Source organism: Sinocyclocheilus rhinocerous, unplaced genomic scaffold (assembly GCF_001515625.1).
Source record: "Sinocyclocheilus rhinocerous isolate Xijiao unplaced genomic scaffold, SAMN03320098_v1.1 scaffold292, whole genome shotgun sequence".
NCBI lineage: Eukaryota > Metazoa > Chordata > Actinopteri > Cypriniformes > Cyprinidae > Sinocyclocheilus > Sinocyclocheilus rhinocerous.
Genome location: NW_015641024.1, coordinates 116,387 through 139,442, shown reverse-complemented (window position 1 = coordinate 139,442; position 23,056 = coordinate 116,387). Strand labels below are relative to the sequence as shown.

General features: G+C 37.9%; 2 protein-coding genes across 2 annotated transcripts in view; both read right to left on the bottom strand.

Annotated features, from left to right (window-relative positions):
- Positions 1 to 773: 773 nt before the first annotated feature.
- On the bottom strand, positions 774 to 11,081 carry LOC107754018 (glucosidase 2 subunit beta-like). The gene is made up of 18 exons (XM_016570318.1): positions 11,007 to 11,081; positions 10,472 to 10,619; positions 10,275 to 10,391; positions 9,190 to 9,285; positions 9,045 to 9,102; positions 8,456 to 8,573; positions 8,018 to 8,147; positions 7,740 to 7,824; positions 5,104 to 5,182; positions 4,914 to 4,997; positions 3,837 to 3,989; positions 3,516 to 3,606; positions 3,321 to 3,390; positions 2,952 to 3,041; positions 2,799 to 2,873; positions 1,858 to 1,957; positions 1,605 to 1,778; positions 774 to 984 (listed from the first exon to the last, which is right to left on the bottom strand). The coding sequence occupies exons 2-17, from the start codon at positions 10,563 to 10,565 to the stop codon at positions 1,632 to 1,634; spliced, it is 1,587 nt and encodes a 528-aa protein (XP_016425804.1). The 5' UTR covers positions 10,566 to 10,619; positions 11,007 to 11,081; the 3' UTR covers positions 774 to 984; positions 1,605 to 1,631.
- Positions 11,082 to 14,880: 3,799 nt separating this feature from the next.
- The window catches only part of LOC107754019 (cAMP-specific 3',5'-cyclic phosphodiesterase 4C), a 47,022-nt gene continuing 38,846 nt past the window's right edge, over positions 14,881 to 23,056 (bottom strand). Inside the window, 9 exon segments of the mRNA XM_074560227.1 lie at positions 14,881 to 17,528; positions 17,625 to 17,807; positions 17,922 to 18,044; positions 18,164 to 18,318; positions 20,157 to 20,256; positions 20,388 to 20,552; positions 21,220 to 21,318; positions 21,455 to 21,618; positions 21,790 to 21,883. Coding sequence (XP_074416328.1) covers positions 17,034 to 17,528; positions 17,625 to 17,807; positions 17,922 to 18,044; positions 18,164 to 18,318; positions 20,157 to 20,256; positions 20,388 to 20,552; positions 21,220 to 21,318; positions 21,455 to 21,618; positions 21,790 to 21,883 — 1,578 coding nt within the window. The 3' untranslated portion in view covers positions 14,881 to 17,033.

Here is a 23,056-nt window from a genome sequence, read left to right as displayed (position 1 = left end):
TCATTTGGGACACAACTGAGGTCTTTTTTTTTAAACAAGCCACAAAAATATTTTTTAAATAGATTCATTTATTTCAACAGTGCTTAACTTTCAGTTTTTCTTATGCATGAATGAATGGGGGATTTATTGGCGCTTTATTGTGTATTGCTGTACAACCAAAGCGCTTTACAATCATCATGAGGGGGTCTCTCCTCAACCACCACCAGTGTGCAGCATCCACCTGGATGAGGCGACGGCAGCCACAGGACAACGGTGCCAGTGTGCTCACCACACACCAGCTACAGGTGGAGAAGTGTGATAGAGCCAATTCAATGGATAGGGATTATTAGAATGCCATGATTGACAAGGGCCAGTGGAGGGAATTTGGCCAGGACACCGGGGTTACACCACTACTCTTTGCGAGAAGTGCCATGGGATTTTTAGTGACCACAGAGAGTCAGGACCTCAGTTTAACATCTCACCCGAAGGACGGTGCTTGTTGACAGTATAGTGTCCCCGTCACTATACTGAGGCATTAGGACCCACACAGACCACAGGGTGAGCAACCCCTGCTGGTCTCACTAACACTTCTTCCAGCAGCAACCTAGTTTTCCCAGGGGGTCTCCTATCTCAACCCTGCTTGGCTTCAGTGGGCAACCAGTCTTGGGCTACAGGGTGATATGGCTTGACTGTGTTATGTAGCCAAACAGAAAGGGCCAACTCTGATGTGTTCATATACTAGACAGTAGAATACACAGTGCATAGCATATAGTGTAAAATTTGAGACGCAACAATTTTTTTGAAGTTGTATTTATTTCAACATTATCCATGGAATGTAAAGAGATCAGATTTAACCCCAGTAAAAACAATAACAAAAAAACACCAGTTTACCAAACTTAATGCTCTCCCATCGTCCAGCCTCATTTAGCTGATCCAAAACTAATGGAAGAGGTTCTTAAACAGCCTGAACAGGTAATGAAGTTAATGTTCCCACAGAGCAACAACCTACAGACCAGGAGACAGAGGGGGGAGAAAAAGGTTAATATTGATTTGTAACCACACACACAAACATTTAATGCGTTTTGAAGAACATAATACACAATGAACTGCACTTTGGGGTCATAAATTGATGATAATGCAGTGTGCATCAGTATGAATGAAAAAGCAGATTTCAGGAAATTTGCAAGCTGGGCTAATCGTAATCTGACTTTTAAGAACTCCAGATCTTTTGTATATAACACCCAAGACATGCACACTTGTTCAAGACAGCTAAAGGTTTTCCAAATTTGATATTAAACAGAATGCGAATGTTGTTGATCATTGGTGCATTCATTGGTGGAACAAATCAATATTAGATCAACATTATATACAGAACTGTCTGCAGTATTAAACCACTGTAGTTTGTTGTAAGTTGCACCTAAATAAAGGCTAACTGAATCTATTAACAAAACAGGCAGTAAACTTTCATCACTATGGCAAAACCCAGACCTCATTAAATTCAAAGTGTGAAAAATATGTCAAAACATTTTAGACCCTATGATAATTTATTAATTAAGCCTTGTTTATTTTCTATTAAGAGTGCTTTAAACATCTAAAATAAAGTTTGCATTTATTTTGTGGCACACCATGCATCAAAAACCAGAGCGTGGAGTCTAGAGCTCCTCGTGGTCATGTGGTGAGAGGTCAGTGTTGGCTGGCTCTTGGCACACTGCAGGAGTGGTGAACTCGATTAGGTATTCACAGCGACTCGGCTCCGATGTCGAGGTCACCACAGTCTCCTTCCCACAAGTCAGTTTCACCTACCACACAAAGATACCCTTAGCAGAAAGCTCCCAGCGTGAATGGCACAGTGGAAGTAATGAAAGAGCTGGTACTTACTGTAGTTGATCTGTTTGGACCTTGCCAGCACCCAGTGCCGTGATCGTATTTCATCAACAAGTACTTATTATTTTCAGGCCCTGACCAACTTCCCCATGTCCTGGAAACACGAGCATCTCTCATTAAAGACTGTCAATAACAAAATAAAACACTAAAAAAAAAGTTAAATCAATAAATGCTAGAAGTGAATTAAGACATTGAGGCAGAACAACATTATAATGGACAGAATGACAAAAGGATATTAATTTTGAGATTTTCTAAAGATCATATTCAGAAGTATTATTAAATGATCAGTGTTTAAAAGATTAACTTTAAATGAGTAGTGAACAGCAGCGAAAAAAACCATGAACACTTAAATATCCATTATCAATCAATATCAGTAAAAAAAAATAATATTGTTGAAATCGGCCAATAATCAATAAAGTATTTATACTACCATTCAAAGGTTTGATTCATGTTTTTTGAAAGAAGTCTCTTATTCTCACAAAGGCTGCATTTATTTGATCAAAACAAAAACATTAATATTGTGAAATAATATTAAAATTTAAAATAAATGTTTTCCATTTTAATATATTTTAAAATGTAATTTATTTCTGTGATAGCCAAGCTTAATTTTTAGTAGCCATTACTCTAGTCTTCAGTGTCACATGATCCTTCAGAAATCATTGTAATATGTTGATTTGCGGCTCAATAATTTTTGGAATAATTTATGAAAATCGTGACCTTTTTTCGGGATTCTTTGATCAATAGAAAGTTCTAAAGAACAGCACGAAATCTTTATAAAATTCTTTACTGTTGCTTTTGATCAATTTAATGCAGCCTTACAGAATAAAAGTATGAATTTCTTTTATACTCCAATTGGAAAGTGCTCAAAAACCTCTAAAACTAAACCACCTTGGTCTGGTTCAAGAAGTTTTTTTTTTGTCCACAATGCCTCTTACCCAAGGTTGGTCTCTGAGCCACCATACTTAGGTTTCTGTGAAACCCGGTTGAAAGGACAGAGCCTGTAGATGTACCTAAATGCAAACAGAACATAGAAATAAATCACAGCACAAAAATATCTTTCCAAAACAACAAACGCTGGTTTCACTTACTCGCCAGTGGTAAGTTCGTAGCACTGGCTGTACAGGTAAGTGAACTCAGCATCAGGGCCGAAATCAAAGGACAGCTCTTTTTCAATATTTCTGCAACACAATCAAAGGAAAACTCAACACAGTGCTCAGCAGCAGGGTCCCCACACACCAGCGTCAGAGAACACTGCAGATGCAAGAATTCAAGGATGCAAGAACGGAAGGGTTTGCAAAAGTGATGCAACCATGAGCTGAACAAACACATCACACTCTGATGTAGGCATACATGGACCAATGAGAATTTCAGGTGCAAACCAGTTCACTACACTCCCACTCGATTTCAAACTCAACTTCTTTTGGCCGTTTTCTGGAAGACAGTAGCATTGAACAAACCTGATTTGATCATCCATCTCCCGAAGAGCTTTCTCAGCCTCCTCAAAGTCATCTCTGGCCTTCTGAGCAGCTGTGAACCAGAGAACGGTCGGTTAGCATAAGGAAACAGAGATGAAACTAGATGAAACGGATGAAGTACAACTGTATTTCTCTGTAACGTATCGATAAAAAGCCTCTGAAGGCAGTTGAACCAACCATCAATGAGGGCCTGGGTGTCTGCATCATAAGATGGCATGGCTTCCTCGTCTTCATGATTCTTCTCTGGAGTCTTAATAGTGGGCGGCGCCTGCACACAACCACACTCACATAAAGACATAATTTTTTACACCTGCACAGTACGGTGAACATGAGTTATAGCACACTTTGTTGTAAGACCTTTAACATTGTGCCTTAGGACATGAGTTAAAGGTTAAGGACTTTAAATGTCAAGCGGAGAAGTGTCAAAATGTCACTGAGGATCTAAACATCACTGAAGTTAACACTGTGGTTCAGGTTTTCTGTGTGATATACACTCACCTTATCATCGTCTTCATGATAATCATCCTCATCCTCCTCGTCCTCTTCCTCAGAGATGTCGTCTTCTGGGTACGGCTCAGAGTCATTGTCTACAACTGGTTCCTTCACTTCATCTGGAGGCGTTTCCACTGGGGCAGGTTCCTCAGGCTGGGACTAAGAGAGAACACATTCAAAATGAAAGTGACGTGACATATGGCCAAGTATGGTGACCCATACTCGGAATTAGTGCTCTGCATTTATCCCATCCAAAGTGCACACACACAGCAGTGAACACACACCCGGAGCAATGGGTTTCGCAGCCATTTTTTGCTGTGGCGCCCGGGAAGCAGTTGGGGGTTCGGTGCCTTGCTCAAGGGCACCTCAGTCGTGGTATTGAAGGTGGGAGAGAGCGCTGTACATTCACTCCCCCCACCTACAATCCCTGCCGGTACGAGACTCGAACCCGCAACCTTTGGGTTACGAGTCCGACTCTCTAACCATTAGGCCACGACTTCCCCCGAAAAATGCATGTTAATGGGCCATTTTGTGTTCAAGGATAGTGGAATTTTAAAAAAATTATTAAATACACAGATTTGTTATTTTCACCAAAGTTTGGGTGATTTTATTGTGAAGCAATAAACCTCAAATAAACATAAAAATGTAATACAAGTTAAAAGACAATTAAAAGTAGAAAACTAATACAACTACTTACACTACTAGACTCTTACATTGTTACAAAAGATTTATATTTCAAATAAATGCTGATAAATGAGAATTCAGCTTTGCCATCACAGGAATGAATTCAATTTTAAAAATATATTGATATAGAAAACAGTGGTTTTTAATTGCCCCACTCGTCACAATATCAATAACAAAATTTAGTTAACTGGCTACTTGTCATACTCAATGTTTTCATTTTCATTGTTAATTTTATTATAGTTTATCTAATAGTTATTAATTTATTTGCATATTGATTGCTTTAAAGAAAATTAATAGGACACAAAGTTTTACAACAGTTTTTTCCAAAAAAAAAACCTTTTGACCAAAAGGAACTTCAGAAGACACTAAACATGACATGTCTGCTTCTTCTCTACTGACCTCTGAGTGGTACTTGTCTTTAATGTTGGGCCAAACACTCTCAAATGTTGACGTGTCCACCTGCTCAGCTCCTCCCATCAGTCCCTGAATAAATCACAAAGCAGACAGCTAAATTAGTGGCAATTCATTCACTCACTGCATTTGGATGGGTGGCACATTTTGATTGAGATATGATTAAATTCAAAAATACCTGGGCCTCAGTTTCCGTAAGTGTGCCATCAGCATCTGCGTCCAATTCAGCATGGGACTGAAGCTCAGAGACCGACACACTGACACACAGAGACAACAAGCCAGTTCATATTCATTCTCTATACCAGGGGTGGAGAACGTCGGTCCTGGAGAGCCGCAGCCCTGCAGAGTTTTGTTTCAACCCTAATCAAACACACCTGAACAAGCTAATCAAGGTCTGAAGGGTTACTAGAAAGCTACAGGCAGGTGAGTTTTAATTAGGGTTGGAGCTGTACTCTGCAGGGCTGCGGCTCTCCAGGACTGGAGTTCGCCACCGCTGCTCTATACGCACAACAAGTTCATCAAACAACTGTGGTAAGTTGGAATCATTCAACAATCACGGTGAGTCATGGCTTCTTCTCCTGTTATTGGCACCTGCACTGCTTGCCACATGTATAGTGTAGATTTCTCTGTCAGCAGCGAGGGATTCACATGTGATAAATGCAGGAAATAGTTAGGCTGAGAGAGAAGATTTCAGAACTAGAGACACGCATCCAAACTTTAATTGAGGATAGTAAGAATGTGAGGGCCTTATATATGGCTTTGGATGTGACTAGCTTAGCGAGTCCCGTACATTGTTTGGTTCCAGTTACAGAGCCCCCGCAGAAGGGCGACTGGGTGACTGTGAGGCGGCATAGTCGCGGGACAAAACACCGCTCTTCCGTTCCGATTAAAAATGTAAACAGGTTCTTCCCACTCAGTGACGCACCCACTGAGAAACCTGATGAAAGTGCTCTAGTTATTGGCGATTCTATTGTACGGAATGTGAAAATAGAGACACCTGCCACCATAGTCCAATGTTTACAGGGACCCAGAGCGCCTGACATCTTGGCAAATTTAAAAGTGCTGGCTAATGCTCAGCTTAAATTCAGTAAGATTGTTATTCCCGTTGGAACTAATGATGTTCGACTTGTGTGATGTGTGACCTTGCAAGTACGATGTCAGACACTGTAATATGCATATAAGACTGTCGTCCCTTGATGGCTGCTCTGTCAATTCTTCGTCATCAGTTAGGAATCTGGGTGTGCTATTTGATAGCAATCTTTCCTTTGAAAGCCACGTTTCAAGCATTTGAAAAAAAAATGCTTTTTTCAATCTTAAAAACATATCTAAATTACAACCTATGCTCTCAATGCAATATGTAGAAACGTTAAGGAATGAGAGTATAGTTCCTAGCCATATCGGCCTACAAAATCGCAACTTTTCATTTTCCGTCGGTCTTAGTCAGACCCGGAGATCGCCTGAATGGATTAGAAAACGGTAAATCTCAACTGTTTAACTCTAGAGGAGTTGGAAAATGAGCCTATTTTCAAAAATAGTGGAGTGTTCCTTTAATAAACAAACTCCAGCTGGTCCAAAATGCAGCAGCTAGAGTTCTTACTAGAACCAGGAAGTATGACCATATTAGCCCGGTTCTGTCAACTCTGCACTGGCTCCCTATTGAACATCTAATACATTTTAAAATCTTGCTAATTACTTATGAAGCCCTGAATGGTTTAGCTCCTCAGTACTTGAGTGAGCTCATATCGCATTATAGTCCTATAAGTCCACTGCGATCTCAAAACTCTGGCCATTTGATAATACCTAGAATATCAAAATCAACTGCGGGCGGCAGATCCTTTTCCTATTTAGCGCCCAAACTCTGGAAGTCTTCTTGGTGTTGTTTGGGAGGCAAACACACTCTGTCAGTTTAAATCTAGATGAAAGACCCATCTGTTTAACCTGGCATATACATAAAACACAAATCACTTTTCAATAATTCAGATCCATTAAAGGACTGTTAGGCTGCATTCATTAGGTCAACTGGAACCGGGAACACTTATACACCCATAACCCTGATGTACTCATTACATCACAAGAAGAATGGCATCTACGCTAATATTAGTCGGTTTCATTCTTATTCTGAGGTCACCGTAGCCACCAGATCCAGTCCGTATCCAGTCCAGATGGGGGATCAGCACCTAGAGACGACCTCTACAGATGAACCCTAGAGACAGATCCCCTGTGAAGACGTCATCAACTAGACGGCCATCAGGACAAGACCAAGAGAACCAGAGGAGTCCTCTGCACAATCTAACTCGTGTTGCAGCCTGGAATTAAACCACACCATGCTGGTTTCATCTGCCCAGAGGAGAACTGGCCCCCCCGACTGAGCCTGGTTTCTCCCAAGGTTTTTTCTCCATTTCTGTCACTGATGGAGTTTTGGTTCCTTGCCACTTGCTAAATATTTTTTTAAAATATTTTTAAAATATTTTTGGTTCCTTGCCACTGTTCCTGTAGCTTGCTTCGTTGGGGACACTTAATTTCTGGCAATATTGTCAACTTGATAGCACAAACACTATTCGAAGAGAACTGAACTGAGCTGGACGATGACATCACTGAATCAAAGATGAACTGATTTTAACAGAAAAATGTACGGTTTAATATTGTCCTCCTGCATTACCGACACACTGTTTCCCGGTTTAATACTGTAAAGCTGCTTTGACACAATCTGTGTTGTATAAAGCGCTATACAAATAAAGGTGACTTAACTTGACTTCCAGAGACAGAGAGAGAGAGAGGGGAAAAAAAAAAAAAAACATACTCATTGGCACTTACAAGCCATCTGCATTGTCATCCAGCTCCAAAAAGGCTTCTGCCATTTTGGCTTTGTCCTTCTCCAAACGAATAGCTGCCTTTTGCTCTGTAATGAAGTTAAAAAACAGATTAGATCTATATAAATGCCAAATCACTGATGAAATGAGCCAGCCTGCAAACTAAACACCTCAAGTCAATTTTCATATAATTAATGTGTAAATGATTTTGCCGATATATATGTATATGGCTTAAAGAGATATAACCTTGCTTTGACTCTGAATATAAACAGCTGCACTCACCTTCCCAGGCCTTGAGATGGCGCTCTTTAGCTTCCTTCTCAGGCTGCTCTGCTGTCTCTTTCACTGTCCTCAGCACTTCAACTTTCTCATCGAGCTGTTTCTTATTTCCCTGCATATCAGTCACTTTACTCTACAGAAGAGACACAGCATTTTACACTTACCAAAACTCACTGACAAAATATGGCTTTTTAAAACTGCAGCGTATCCAAGCAATTATTCAATGCCAGAACTAGATGATTTCTGTTGCATGTGAGAGTCAACAAAAGCAAAGCAAATATGATGGCAGCATTTCATCATGCTTGAAAACTGACATTCGCTAAGATTTCTGCAACACTAGCAGCTGAACAAACAGAAACATACTGTATAACCGGGTATAAAATATGAAACCAAAGCATTCTGACATCCCTGATGAGTGGGTTCATACAAAGCAAATCTTACCTGTTTTTCTTGTTGTCCTTTCTTGGCTTCCTCAATGAGGTGCTGTTTCAGGAGAAAGCCCTCTTTGGTGATCTCAGCCATCTTCTGCAGAACTTCCCTCTCTTTACGTCCTAGTTCCCTGAGAACCAAACAAATCTCATACACTTCAATGTGTTTATAGCCATTGCATCATAAGTAAAAACGGAAATTAAAACAATGGAACAAAACAAATGGTTAAATTTTCTCTCAGTTCTATGTTGTCATAAAAACAAATGTTTTTTGCATTTATTTATACAAAAAACCTACTGTTGAAAAACATGCATTTTCACATTTAAACAGCTAGAAGGTGTGTTATTTAATATTTTATAGACTTCCATAGATTGATAGTTTACACAGTCAAGATGATTAAAACTGACATTGATCTGCTGCTATCAAGCATTTCACTTTTTTTTTTTAACAGGGAATCTTGGCACAACATTGAGATGCGGCACAATTGCCAAAGACATCTGTCTGGTGCACATGTATGCAATGGAGCACAAGAATGCGTCCCGTGTGAACGTCTCTTAATGTGCTTCTCTCTGGAAAGCAATTACTTTGGATCAGAACTCACTTGCAGGTATTTTCACATTTGGCTCCACTGTTGTACTCATCCGTAGTATCGCAGCAATCTGTGGAGAGGAAAGATTTCAAATGAAATGCCATTCCATTCACAGAACACTGCTGTGGCGAAATGTCCAAATGCAGAGTCATCTTACCACAGATGCCATCATTAATACGGGAGGATGGGATAAACATGGGCCTGTAACCAGCATTGGTGCAATGGAAGCTGCCATTCGGACAAGCAGCAGTGCCTGAGGACAGACATAAACAACTGTTATGCACACCATCTCCATGATACCATCAAACTGTACCGTATCACCGCTTTCTACCTGTCATGGACTTAAGAAAGATAGCTTACACAAAATATTACAATTCTGAGATTTGTTGTACTCAATCTCTCATTGAACACAAAATATTTAGCAGAATGTCCAAGCTGTTTTGTTCAACACAATGAAAGTGAATGCGGAACAGAAACAGCCATAGTCTCCATTCACTTTTATTGAATGAAAAAGAGTAGCTTTTGTATTCTGTTAGATATCTTCCTTTGTGTTCCATGCAAGTCATAAGGGATTGAATTTTCATTTTTTGGAGAACCCTGTAGCTTATCCCTTTGCAAACTTTATCCACATATACTTTACACATGTTAAAGATTTATTTATTTATCTTAACATATACAGATATTAGCCTTTATTTGTTATGTTTTTAGCACATTTTTAACTGCACAAATACAGTTCTGTTCATGAGCGTCACGCAAGCATGCCAAAACTTCCGTTTACCGTATTTGATGTGCTATTTATATCCACGTGTTGATCAATGTTTATATGTGAATAAAAGTAAAAACTAAATTAAATCTGCTTATTGATCATGTCTCTTCAGAAGACTTGTATTAAACCAATGGATTACTTCTACAATGTATTTATGAACTGTTTGAAACCTGAAAGTTTTGGTCGCATGAATTTTCAAAGGAAGAATACAAAAATCGCTCAGATTTAATTTTTAGTGTTTTTCTTTTGGGTTTTGAAGATCAACAAATGTCTTACGGTTTGGAACAACATGAGGATGAGTAAATTATCACAATTTTTGGGTGAACTAACACTTTAAATGTACAAACTAGACTTTTCAGGAAAACATTTCACTGCTAAATGACTTTGAACATAAATCAGAGGTGAAAAGCTTTCAATTAAAGCTAATCCATCTTAAATTATAAACTAAATTTAAAAGAAATGAGTGCTGTAAGTACCTGGCTCATCTGAACCATCTTTGCAGTCACAGTAGTCATCATTCACTCGGTCAAAAGAAATAGTCCGGGATCCATCGAGACAGGTGAAAGGCTTGTTCTCCACATAAAACTGTTTCTCTTTATTTATTTAGACAAAATAAGAGTTAAACCAGTATAAGAGTATACAGAATATACAATAAATTATATGACTTGTATACTTGTCAGTGGCACTCCTCGGGGCCGTTGAATTTCTACAGGTGTCCCCAAGCTGACAGCAAAGACCAAAGTCAACAGCAGGTGCACGCAGGTCATGATGCCTCAGGAAATGTAGGAACAAAATGCAAACTCCCACTAGAGGCGCGTGACCTTGGAACAAAATGAACGCACAATGCATTGTTCAACTGAACATCACAGTATATCTAATCCATTCATAAATATACATCTCATACCAAAGGTTTACAAAAGGCTAAACTGATTAATATTTTTCTTCAGCCAAATGATGGTCGCAGATAAATCCGTCTATAAAATGTCTTATTCGCATCCTAGTTAATTCAATCTGAAATGGCTTCCGCACACACGGCCAAACGAACATTCTGAAATACTTACCGTTCTGAAATGATAAACAATACAGTATCACGATAGCAAGTATTATGTTTCAATAAACATCGCGTAAATTAAATGTGCGATTGTATAATTAGTCAAAGAAATCTAAAAAAAAAAAAAACCTTTGTAAAACAGAAACTCATTACTTACTTCCGTAGAGCGTTCTTGCACCGTGTGTTACGTCACCAAGATGAGCGGCGTTTTCATATGATTGGTGGATTCAAGTGGAGGAATGCGGCATTGTGGGTAATGCAGTCATTAAAAAAACGGATGTGATTTTTTTTTTTTACCTCTTGCACAAAATCAATAATATGATTAATAATAAACCAGTTACCGTATATTTAAGCAAAAGCGTCCCACCAGCATTTAAATACTGACTCAGCTCCTTCAAACATTGTGACAGGATTATATCCTATTACGCATATATAATTGTAAACATATTTTATTATTACAAGTAAAAGCCTGTGATTAAAACAATTTGTGTTCAAGTGACGCGTGAAAGGCGGGCGCGCGGTTTTTCTGCAAGAGAAGTTTGTTGTAACTTATTCGCGCTCTGCTAAACTTGTTATAAACTGCACAAAAAGTTGTTCAAAAATGTTTGTAAGGATTTAAATTTATAATGTTTTTGGTAATTTACATCTGACGACTTTTTTTTACCTAAAGTTTCAGGACTTTAGGTAAGTAGCCAGTAAACTTTGACAAATTGGCTGTGGCCGTATGATTATAACACTATTAACTGGATTTCCAAATGATTATAACAAACTCCAGCTATTACAAAACCTTTAAACAAAGCTTCACTGTATCTTTGTCTAAAGTGCCGTGAACAGCTTTGCATGGTTTGAAATTTGATACAGATGATAGCTATCGAAAAGAAGCTTTGTAACAAACAGCATTATGAATGGTTTAAGCAGCACATGATGAATAATCAGTGTTGGGTAAGTAATGTAATTGATTGCTTTTTGATTACTTTTCTAAATTTTTAATGAATGTTTTCAACTGTTAATCATTTTGAAACATTTAAAGCAGGTAGGGTTAACCTTACAGTAGTACTCAACACTGATAACTGTCAGACTTTCAAAATCCTTCATCACTTGAATTAAGATTATAATAATTAAATTTGAAAGCACAGCCACCTCAAAATCAGACTTTAGCACCTCTTTTTACTTTGAGCTCATTCTGAGGTTAAATACTGATTTAAAATCATAACAAGATATAGTTTAATAGCTATGATAATGTTTTTGAAATAAAATCTTTGCATAGCTATGACAGGAAACACTGGCATCTAACAATGCAAAAAAAAAAACAGTTAATCTAAAAAAAATAAAAAAAATAAAGTAGGCTATGCATAAACCCAAATAGGAAATAAAACAGTTATCAAATAAGCATGTGTCCTATTCTGTGTCCTAAACTCCTGAAACATTGATGTCTCGTATTTCAGAGCAGTCAATGTAATCTGGGAAAGAAATCAATCAAATCTGTATGTGTGTGAAAATATTCAGATGTAACCCTTAACATTTTCATAAGTAATTGTAATTTAATTACACATTTTTTTCTCAGTAACTGTAACATATTAAAGTTACATTTATTTTGTAATTAAATGGCGTAATTCCGTTACATGTAACTAGTTACTCCACAACACTGTGAATAATTGACTACTGAATATTTACTTTAATGCAGCCAGGTCAAAAGAAGAAAAGAGGAGGTCATGAGGATGGAACAGGAAGTTACATGCAGGTGAGAGAGAGAAAATACTGGATGTTATTCTATACATGATCAATCCCTTATACAAGGGTTAGGGTTTGGTTGCTTAGTTGCTTGCAATTATGCATAATTTGCTTTTATTACTAACATATGTAACAAATGTAATAAGCACATATTAAAACAAAGCATTACCAAAACATTAAAAAAATATGTTCATCTTATTCTTGTAAAGAGCACCTTACAATGCTAAACATATAGGGAAATGCAAGTTCTAGTAAAGGTGTCCAACTCTGCCCCCTTTCTCTAATTTAAAGACATTTTTATATTCTCTCTAATCTTTTCAAATAGTGAGATGACAGTGAGAATATTCTATTCTTAATTATATAGATTTTTTTGTATTTAAAATAAAAAAAATATCACAGGTCCTATACAGGACAGGTTCAGAGTGTATAAATGATTAAGCTACTAAAAATGTTAAATTCAACAATTGTGTTTTACAGAGCCGTTTGTGTCTAAATAAAGTCAGTCTGTAGGGGTCAGTAAAGTGTCACCGTTGAGCAAAATAGCCTCAACTCTACCATTTTGCTAAATACCACTTCATTCTCTAAGCAGATGATGAATATTTTCAGTGTTTGCTGTCATGAGGTGTGTAATGATCATACACAGAAATCAGCCTGATTACATGTAGCAGTTACGAGACGGCACATGGAGGAAAAAAGGAAAATACAGATATTGCAATTATTAGAAAAATCGTCCTTTATTTGTATTTTCAACACACTTTACAGTACTGAACAGTGAAAGAAAAAAATATACTGGTATATATTTATATATTTGTTTTTATATATATATATATAGCTGTTTGCTTATTAAATGCATTTTATTCACAAAATGTAAATAAAGTCAGTCTGTAGGGGTCAGTAAAGTGTCCCCGTTGAGCAAAATAGCCTCAACTCTACCATTTTGCTAAATACCACTTAATTCTCTAAGCAGATGATGAATATTTTCAGTGTTTGCTGTCATGAGGTGTGTAATGATCATACACAGAAATCAGCCTGATTACATGTAGCAGTTACGAGACAGCGCATGGAGGAAAAAAGGAAAATACAGATATTGCAATTATTAGAAAAATCGTCCTTTATTTGTATTTTCAACACACTTTACAGTACTGAACAGTGAAAGAAAAAAATATACTGGTATATATTTATATATTTGTTTTTATATATATATATATAGCTGTTTGCTTATTAAATGCATTTTATTCACAAAATGACAACTTAGTTCTCTCGGAGGAAAACCTTTCATAAAAATAATATAATATAAAATAACTTGGACACATTATACACATTACAGCAATATAATGTACAAATATTACAATCATTTTCCTGTGTTTTCTTTTTCATTTATATTATTACCATAACGTGTGAACAAGTAACATATTATTTAAAGCCCAGAGAAAAATTTCATTGGAGAGTCTCATGAGGCATGTAAAAGTACATTGTTCTTCAAAGTACAAAGAAAAACTGTTCTCTGATGAAGCCACGTCATCTTTCTGACTGTTTCTTGGTCATTAACCTCACAGAAGTATTTAAAACCCTATTAAAAGCCATTACAGTCCAGATTATTGACACAGAGTAGCTGATGTTGTTCAGTGCTTTAGCAGAAAATGGCATTGAGGACCAAAGAGACGACATTTGGACCGAGCCATTTAACGTGCTTACCCTGTGCCATGCTATACAACACTCTATAACATTCCCCCTGATATCAGCCATCTCACAACAACTTCCTACAGAAAAAATAAAGTGCTGGTAAAGACAAGTTTTAGAAATAACGGATGATTAGTCTGTTTTCCAATACAATTCAAATATTCACATTTAAAGGTGGTGAGAGGTTGACTAAAATCCCTCAAATGAATGGCAGGGAGATGACAGGAGAAAGACAGGGGAAGGTGCTTATGAAATTCCACAATTCAACTACAGTTCATTACAGCTAAAAGTGATTCATTGTGACAGTGATTGATTCGGAGAGATCTCAAATTTACAATTCAACATTACAGTATATACAAAACAAGCAGTGATTTGTCTACTATTTATATTAGATAGTAGTTTTTTATTATTATTTTCAAACCATCAAACCAGAATGATACAAAAATAAAAACTGTACACAAACTGTTCAAAGAAAACACTTGCTTTTCCTTTTGACATCCAAAAAGAATGGCAGCAAGGAATTAATTTGAATAATTTCTTAATAAGAAACAATTGCTACAGTGTCGTGTTAAAATGGCAAATATTATTTGTTAGCGTAGTGCTCACAACATTAACAAAAAGCCACACAACAAAGCAATTTTAAGGTAAGACAGGCAAATGTATATGGGAATGTCATCAGTTCGCACAAACCGATCGTGTAACCTCAGGCTTTCATCCAGTGGTCCTCCAAATGAAAACTTATACCATGACATCCTCTAATCCTGTCACAGACAAATACAGTTATCACATACGTACTGGAATGACCTCAAGTTACTGCTCTGACAGGCACGGGCTTGTGTAAAGCTAAGCTACTGACCAGCAGAAACTAGCTTGCCATCGTATTTCAAGAGGGATGCTCACAAACGCTGTCCCAAAATATAGCAACAATTGGTTCATTCAACTGAACTAAAAATCAATCAATCAATCAATCAATCAATCTGAGAGAGGCAATATTGCAAATCTAACATCAACCTGAGAACTCACTCTCATTCTTACTTTCTATCTCTCTCGTTCTCCCTTTAAACATTGGTGAAAAGTCAAATAGACACCACTAAAAGATGCTGGACATGAAATACGTTAGAGGAACAGTTTAGTTTAATGGTATGACCTGCTTTCTCTGTCTGTACTCCATTATAGTCACTTTGCCATGCAGAAAAAATACCCTACACCTCCAGATGGAGCTATTGTGTATTCACAGACATTTAGCAAGGCATATAGACATGTACAACTAATCAATCTGGGATGTAATGCCAACATCTTATTATTCCACAATATGACTACCCTGTAGTTGACATTAAGGCAAAAAAGCATCAAACTCAATATGGCTGCATGTGACTTGTTTTATCTGTCTTTCCAACTATCTAACCATCAACGTCTTTCTCTTTGAGATATGCCTCATCTTCTCTCACCATCCTCTCTTCTAGCCACCGATCAAGGCTTTTCCAACTTATCATTCCTTTGGCAAAACATAATGCAGTGTGTTGTGGTGTAGAGAATGTATTACCAGCATGAGTGGGTGAAGGTGAGAGAGTCTGTGTGAATGTGTGCTGCAATTGAGGAGACTGTTGCTTTTACAAATTTGGCAGGAATGGATATAACAAAACAAAACAAAACAAAACAAAACAAAAAGAAGGCAAAACATATGTCACATGGCTTATCCTCAGAAAGTGACTATCATTAATTATTCACATGGAAAGTGAGGCTAGTCCGTGAGCAGTGACGGTGATAAATCTAATCTAGGCCCTAAATGCTCGGTTGGCTTGAAAGCGACCGAGGAAGACTGACAGATGAGAGCAGGAATTATCACAAAGGCAATGTGAATGCTCCATGCCGGCACAAACCATATTCGATGGAGATAGATTGCTTAAAAATAGAAAGAGACAATCAAAAATGAAGACAAAAGCAGACACTCCTGTCCCACGATGCATTGCTTCACAACAGCTCCAGAGTTGAAGCTGGTGGTTCAGAAAGGCACACGGCCATCTTGCACTGGTAGCACTCCTGGGTAAAGGGTAAGAGGGGGTGGGACCCACTAGCAAATCATTTCCAACATACTCATCCCTCCACAATCTTCTGGGCAACAAGTGTTATCTTATTTTCTCCTGGCAGATGCAACTGTGTTCTCTCTATGACAGAAATAGGTAAAAGTCTCTCAGATTTCACTCAGCATGTGAATTCTGAGGATTTAAGTCCCTGTTCGAATGCTTTAAATACTGATTATTGACACTGATGCTCCTTTTTATGATGGCTTTTTCCCAAAGAGATTCCTTTCAGATCCAAGCCCCCTGAACACATACACAGACACACAGCCGTGTGTTTGCATGTACTGTGTGGTATCGTTATTTTAGGTTAAAATTCATGGACGTCTGTGAATGTGTGTATGCGTATGTGTAGAAATTCCAGAGTGCTACACTGACGTAATGGCCTTTTACAAACCCCACCGTGATTCTGTTTCTCCATCAAACCTCACCCTCGCTGCTGCTGGATGGACTCCAGCTTGCACTCGAAATCTACAGTTGCTGTGTTAAATACTTCTCTGATATCAATATTATTTTGTTCTCTTTTTGAAAAATAAAATAAAATGTCTTATTGGATTGGTACACAAGACTTATTCTGTTCATGGTCTAGCTATCAGAAACAGAAAAGTCCTATGTGAATGGAATAGGGACAGTTTTTGAGGGATGGACCCTACTTAGCCCCCTGGGCCAGACAGCTGTTCCTTGAATCTCAAGTATTATGTGTCATCGGTGGGAGAGGATGACTTCTCCTCCTCCTCCGTCTCCTCCACGGGGCTCTCATCAGACTGTCTCTCGTCTTCCTCCTCGACTACTGACTGAACCTGCAGTCGCCTCCGTCCCGACCTCTCAACCACTACCTCTGTCACATCCTCCCCGTCCTCCATTTTTTCTTCTATCTCATCCTCCTCAGCTTCATCCGCCTCCTCATCTTCTTTCTTTGCCTCATGACCATGGCTGTCTATGTGGTTATGACTGGGAGCACCGTCCTGTCCTGTTTCTCCCTCCAGGGTGAGCTCAAACTGGAATTTGTTCATGCAGGATTCAAGCTCATTATCTGGGCCGTCAGGCGGTGGCGATGGGCTCTGGGGAATAGTGCTTTGGTACCAGTCCCGGTTGTCCTCAAGGGTGTCCAAAATTTCCTGAGCATCAGGGTGGACCAAGTCCCCCCAGGTCTCCCACAGGGGATGCACAATATAATCAATAAATCCCACCTGAATAAGGAAACCCGACATATAGAGAGACCATTTAGGAGCAGCTCATGTCAGAGAAGGTTGAGAATGTGTTTGAGTGGGTGTTTATATGTGTACCTGACTCTTTTCCACGGACGCAGTGTGTTTGTCACACATGGGGCTGATTTCCATCCCACGCTCTCGCTCTTTATCGCCCTGCCGGAAGAACTCCTCCATAATACGCTCAGTCCACTGCCTGTACACTGCCAGGGGCTTGGTTGGGTTACTAAGGTCAGCACAGTGCACCATGTTCCTCAGGACCTGCACACACACATACACACTTGTGAAAAATGTTGTCTGTCTTTTATTCTAGTCTGCGCTTACAGACTCTCATCATAGTTTTAAACTGGTTTGCCGCTCAATAAAGGCACACACCTGTATTCGGTCATTATAATGGTCCAGCATCAGCACACCTGAACTTGTCACTTTCTTGGTCTCGACCATTGTCTTTAAATCTGCCAGCAAGCTCATATGCTTTGACATGTCTGTTGCCAGAACCTGAGAAGACAAGGAAATAAAAGTGTGTTTATTTCCATTTACACCGGAAATAAAAATGTAGACCCTCAGGAATACAAAAAAAGGCACTGAGGTTCAGTGCAGTGCAGTAAGGGTCTAACCATGTCAATGACCAGCTTGCGCAGACTCTGCCGTTGCCGTTTGGTGAGGTTCTGAAAGATGTCACAGTTCTCCTCATGCAGAAGCTTGAAACCTACAGCCAGGTGGTGGTTCTCCAGTACAGATTCATCGTTGTACATTAATGCCAGTTCTGAGTCTGTGAAAAAGAGCAGGCCAGGCTATTAGTAGATTTCAGGGTCTTCTTGGGGCCTTTACAGAAACAAGTGAGGACGCTGTTGCTGATTTTGCCCATTTTATTCCCAATATTTAAAGATAGCCTCAGATGCAGTATATTTTCATTCACAATAACAAGCATGTTTACGGTTTGTTACCATAGCAACTGCATGGCAAACACGTTGAACGCGCTTCTCGTGTGTAAAAAGTACCTATACACTTGAGAGGCGGCAAGACTGAAAGCTTGACGTACTGGCAACTACACGTTGTTTAAGGCTATTTTATTAATTAGGATATTGATATAGGAACTTTTTTTGTCAAGTAAAACTAATATTTTCACCTTTAAACAATATAGAATTTACAATATAGATCTTCCCTCATAACCCATTTTATTGCATACCATGGCAAACCTAATTACCAATATAATTATCTAGGGGTGGGAATCTTACCTCAATTCAAATTGATTCGTGAAGTCATTATTTGATTCAAAATCAATTCCGATTTTGAATCAAATTTTGATTTGATTTATGCATAGATTTGATTTTAGTTGACTGTTTTGTGTCACTTTTCCTATTTGACTGCAGTACAGAGTTTATTATTATTTTTTTAATAGTTTAATAGGTCTTGAAGAAAAAAGCTCACTGAATTAAATGTAAACCTTGAAATTTATTGTTTTTTTCTTCCTATTTTAGTCAACCCAGTATTTTAAAACAAACGCCATTTAAGCTGACTGCAATCATTACACACATAACTAGAAGTCATCTGTAATAAAGTATTTAGTACATAAATAAAATTCCTTAATACGAAAATAAAAACTTTTGCAAATATAAATCTGTTAAATGAAATAAAAAATAAATAAACAATAGTACAAATATAATAGAAAAAATATACAAATTAAACTTTAAGTTTTTCAGGTACAGTAACCTAGGTTTATTTAACATAAATAAAAACACGAAAATTGAATAATCAAATGTAAAAATAAAACACTGTATAGTCGTCCCTGTATGAATTGCATATAAATTGATTCATAATAAAGATACAAAAGTGATTTAGTCAAAAGCAGTAAATTATTTTCTGTTTTTATTTATTTATTTTAAATTAACATTAATGTAACAGATGACAACAGTTTATTAGGCTGCTTACACTTTAAGAATAAATGCACAGATCTAATATAGTGTTACATCTGATTTGCTCCAAACTGTTCACATTCACATATGACATAATAGACTGTGTTTATGTGAATACTCCATACAATTTGCATTTTGACATAATTATGTGTGTATTTGACCATTTAAGCGCAATAAGCTGTGAAAGAGAACCGAATTCAGGATTGCATGCCTCTGAGAGGCAGCATTTGTGCTCGCACTTCAGCTGTGTGTCCTTTTGCAGCTTACTGTGATTAATAACACTAACGTGTCAATAACTTTTGACAGTACAGCAAAGTTAAAGAAATGTAACACTTTAGAAAATCGATTTTTGAAAATTTTGAATCGATGTGAATCGCCAGAAGATAGAATCACAATTCGTATGTGAATTGATTTTTCCCCCACCCCTATAATTATCTAGCTGACTAACAGACTAACAAATTTCTGATGAAATTTGTGATAGTCTTGGAAGCATCATCAGTAATTTTTGCATTAAAAATGTATTTGTAATGCAAATGTATTTAGTATTATTATCATATTACTTAATATTATTTCTAGAATATATAAAAATACGTTGAAAAAAGCAGAATACATTCTTATTGTTGAGGCCTATGATTTTGTACTGCTGTTAACCAGTTCTCAGATGCCATCATCATTATTTTTACAATGTACTTACTGGTGTTGATGAGGAACTGGTTGGAAACTCCAGGGTGGTCTACATCATGAATGGCAGCAGCGAACAATGCAGCCAGGATTTCAAGATCAGTGAAAACGGCCTGGTGGGAAGACGCCGTAGTATGATGGTCATTATGTGAAGTGTCAGTGCTGACTTTCAAATCTGATTTCAGATTATGAAGCTTTTTGCTTTTGAATGGGCACTGGCTGTCCCATGCTGGCATATACTCACGTCCAGTGCCGGTGTGGAGAGCAGCACATGTGTTGACTGTGTGACATCAGCGGCATGCAGGCTGTTATGATAGGCCACGTTGGCATGATAGTGGTCTTCCAGTGTCATCACATAGGTGATAAATGTGTCCACTGGGATCCGAAATGTCTTTAATAGATCCCTTTCCTGTAACGCATTGCAGTTCGTAGACAGAACATAAATAGTGGAAGTAAAACAAACTATCATGAATCAATATAAGGTTTGCTGTTGTAACTAGTATTGCTGGGTATCAATACAGATTTCCTGATTCGGTTAGATTCAGATTCATAAGTTCTTATTTTGATTCTAGTATCAGTTTGATTTTATTCAATTCAGCTGGATACATTTCAGTTGTAATATCAGTTATGCTTACATACAGTATTAAGGAAATTATTTCTCTGCTAATACTTATTACGATTTTAAAAAAATTATTTTTTTTATTGCATCACATTCAAAACAGACTGCATGAACTCAGCAGGAACACTGATACTCAAACATTACGAAAATATAAGTTTAAAAAAAATTAAGAACTATGTAGTTGAGTGAGTTAATTCAGCAGAGCACAGTGGTGTGTGCAGGACAGGAAGTGCAAGCACATTTCCACACACTGAAAATAGGCAATGAGTAAAATATTGATTTGGGGATTTTAAGAATCGATATTGTGAATGTTCAAACTGAGATAATCGGAAAATCTATATTTTTACCCACCCCTAGTAACGAGCATGCAAAAACCACACAGACATCTTTGCATCTGATATATTTCAAAAGTACAGAACAACAGGAACATTTATAGCAAAAACCAGGGACCACACACCTGGAAGATAGCAAACATCATGCAACTTAGAGGTCTGTTATTGGAGTACTCAGTCACATGGAAGATATTAAGGCCCCACTTGTTTAAGTCATTCAGCTCCTGTAAAGATAAAGTAAATTAAATCATCAAATGCATTTGGCAAACTGACTTTTTTATACCAATAACTAGTAGTAATGGTGGAGGATTGGGTGTTGGAAAAGTTCTGAGATACAGTATGTATGCATTGTGCCTGTACCCTGGCCAGTGCATCCTCCTGCTCGGTTTTGACCCCGAAGCGGGGCAGGGCTGTGCTAGTGAGGCTCGAGCTATGTGTAAGCTTCTTGACACCACTGATGTGAGACATTGGTTTTTCTTGCTCCCGGAGTGTAGGAGAGGGAATCTCCACCTCATTCTGTTTGTCTGAGACACAACCAATGCATGAACGTTTAACAGATGACAGCTAATTTCAAATCAGTAAGCATTGAGTGTTTCAGAGCAGTAAAATGTACACCAGTAAAACATACTGCAATGTTGAAACTAAGGTTTTGCGCTTCTGAAAATAGAAGTACAGAGCAGAGCGTGCGCACTCACCTAGGAAGGTAGTGGAGATGTATTCAGACACCTGATTCCCCGAGCGGCTCATCTCAGACAGATGAGACAGTTCCCTGTTTAACATCCTCTTGAACTAGAGATCAGAAAAGGGAAAGATGGGGATAGATAAACAGGGAAAAGGAGAGAGTGATAAGTACACAGCAGATGGTAACAATGCAGAAAAAAAAAAATTTCAGTCTATCTGAGAAGAAACTAGTATGATCAACAGACACTATATGTTATTACATGATAACATGTCAAATACATTGTATTAAATGGATAGTTCACCCAAAAATAAATAAATAAAAATTGAATAAGAAGAAAATTGGGTTCCAAACAACACTGGACCCCACTGACTTTCATTGTGCAGACAGAAACATTTTTCAAAATGATGACAAAATCATCATTTTCATTTTTGGGTGACTTTAAAACTTACTTTTTCCTGTATTATTCAGATGTTTACTCTTGCTTTTTGCAGACAGACATAAGACGTGTATTGAAAATGTTTGAATGTCACCTAAAAATCCCATGGTTTTGGTACTGCAAGGTCATATGCAGTTTGTACTTATACGGTGTGCAGATATTTAAATGCAAATAAACCTAAGGCATTTCTAATGTTGTAGCTTTAGCATTGTATGGTTAGAGGAAGGGCTTGTTTTTAATTAAAATCTAATTAAGTGATGGCCATCGGGGGAGAGCATTGAGGAGTGGTTTTCTTAAATCTCTGCAAACCATTGCTCTATCAAACGTCTTTGTAACGTCTTTGTATAAGAACCAAATATGTGCTTTAAATGACTGAAATTGTGCAAGTTCAACAGATAACACAACACAAGTACACAGTCACACAGCAAGACTCCGATAAGACCCCTGGTCTGTCCCACTGACTGGTCTTTCACACATTACAATCTCCATGGAAACCAGCAGGTTTCCTTAGCAACTGCCTCCTCACAGTCCCTCCTGCAGCATGATGGGAGCGAGGCGATGGGTTGGGTGACAATCTGAGAGAGTAGGCAGGTGTCTGTCTCTGACCTCCTCCAAGGTCAACACTCTCTGTATCACTCTCCATCTCCCGCTCTCCTCCATTCTGTCTTTATCTCTCTCTAAGCCCACATTTTCGTTTCCTGTCTGTCTTTATTTCCGTACTCCACATTCTCTCCATTTTTCTAATGCTTTATAATCACCCTCTGCAGTCATATTTTTCCATTGATTGTGTTTCTATTCATTCTCTTTCATGGTCTGCATTTAATTCCCTTCCTATATTACATGG

What these genes read in the sequence shown, in the direction of transcription:
- LOC107754018 (XM_016570318.1), bottom strand. Translation starts at nt 10,565, where the DNA reads ATGACCTGCGTGCACCTGCTGTTGACTTTGGTCTTTGCTGTCAGCTTG. An exon ending in AAGGACAACAAGAAAAACAG is followed by an intron (nt 8,148 to 8,455) that starts GTAAGATTTGCT and finishes TCTCTTCTGTAG; the next exon opens with AGTAAAGTGACTGATATGCA. An exon ending in GAGATGGATGATCAAATCAG is followed by an intron (nt 3,042 to 3,320) that starts GTTTGTTCAATG and finishes ATTGTGTTGCAG; the next exon opens with AAATATTGAAAAAGAGCTGT.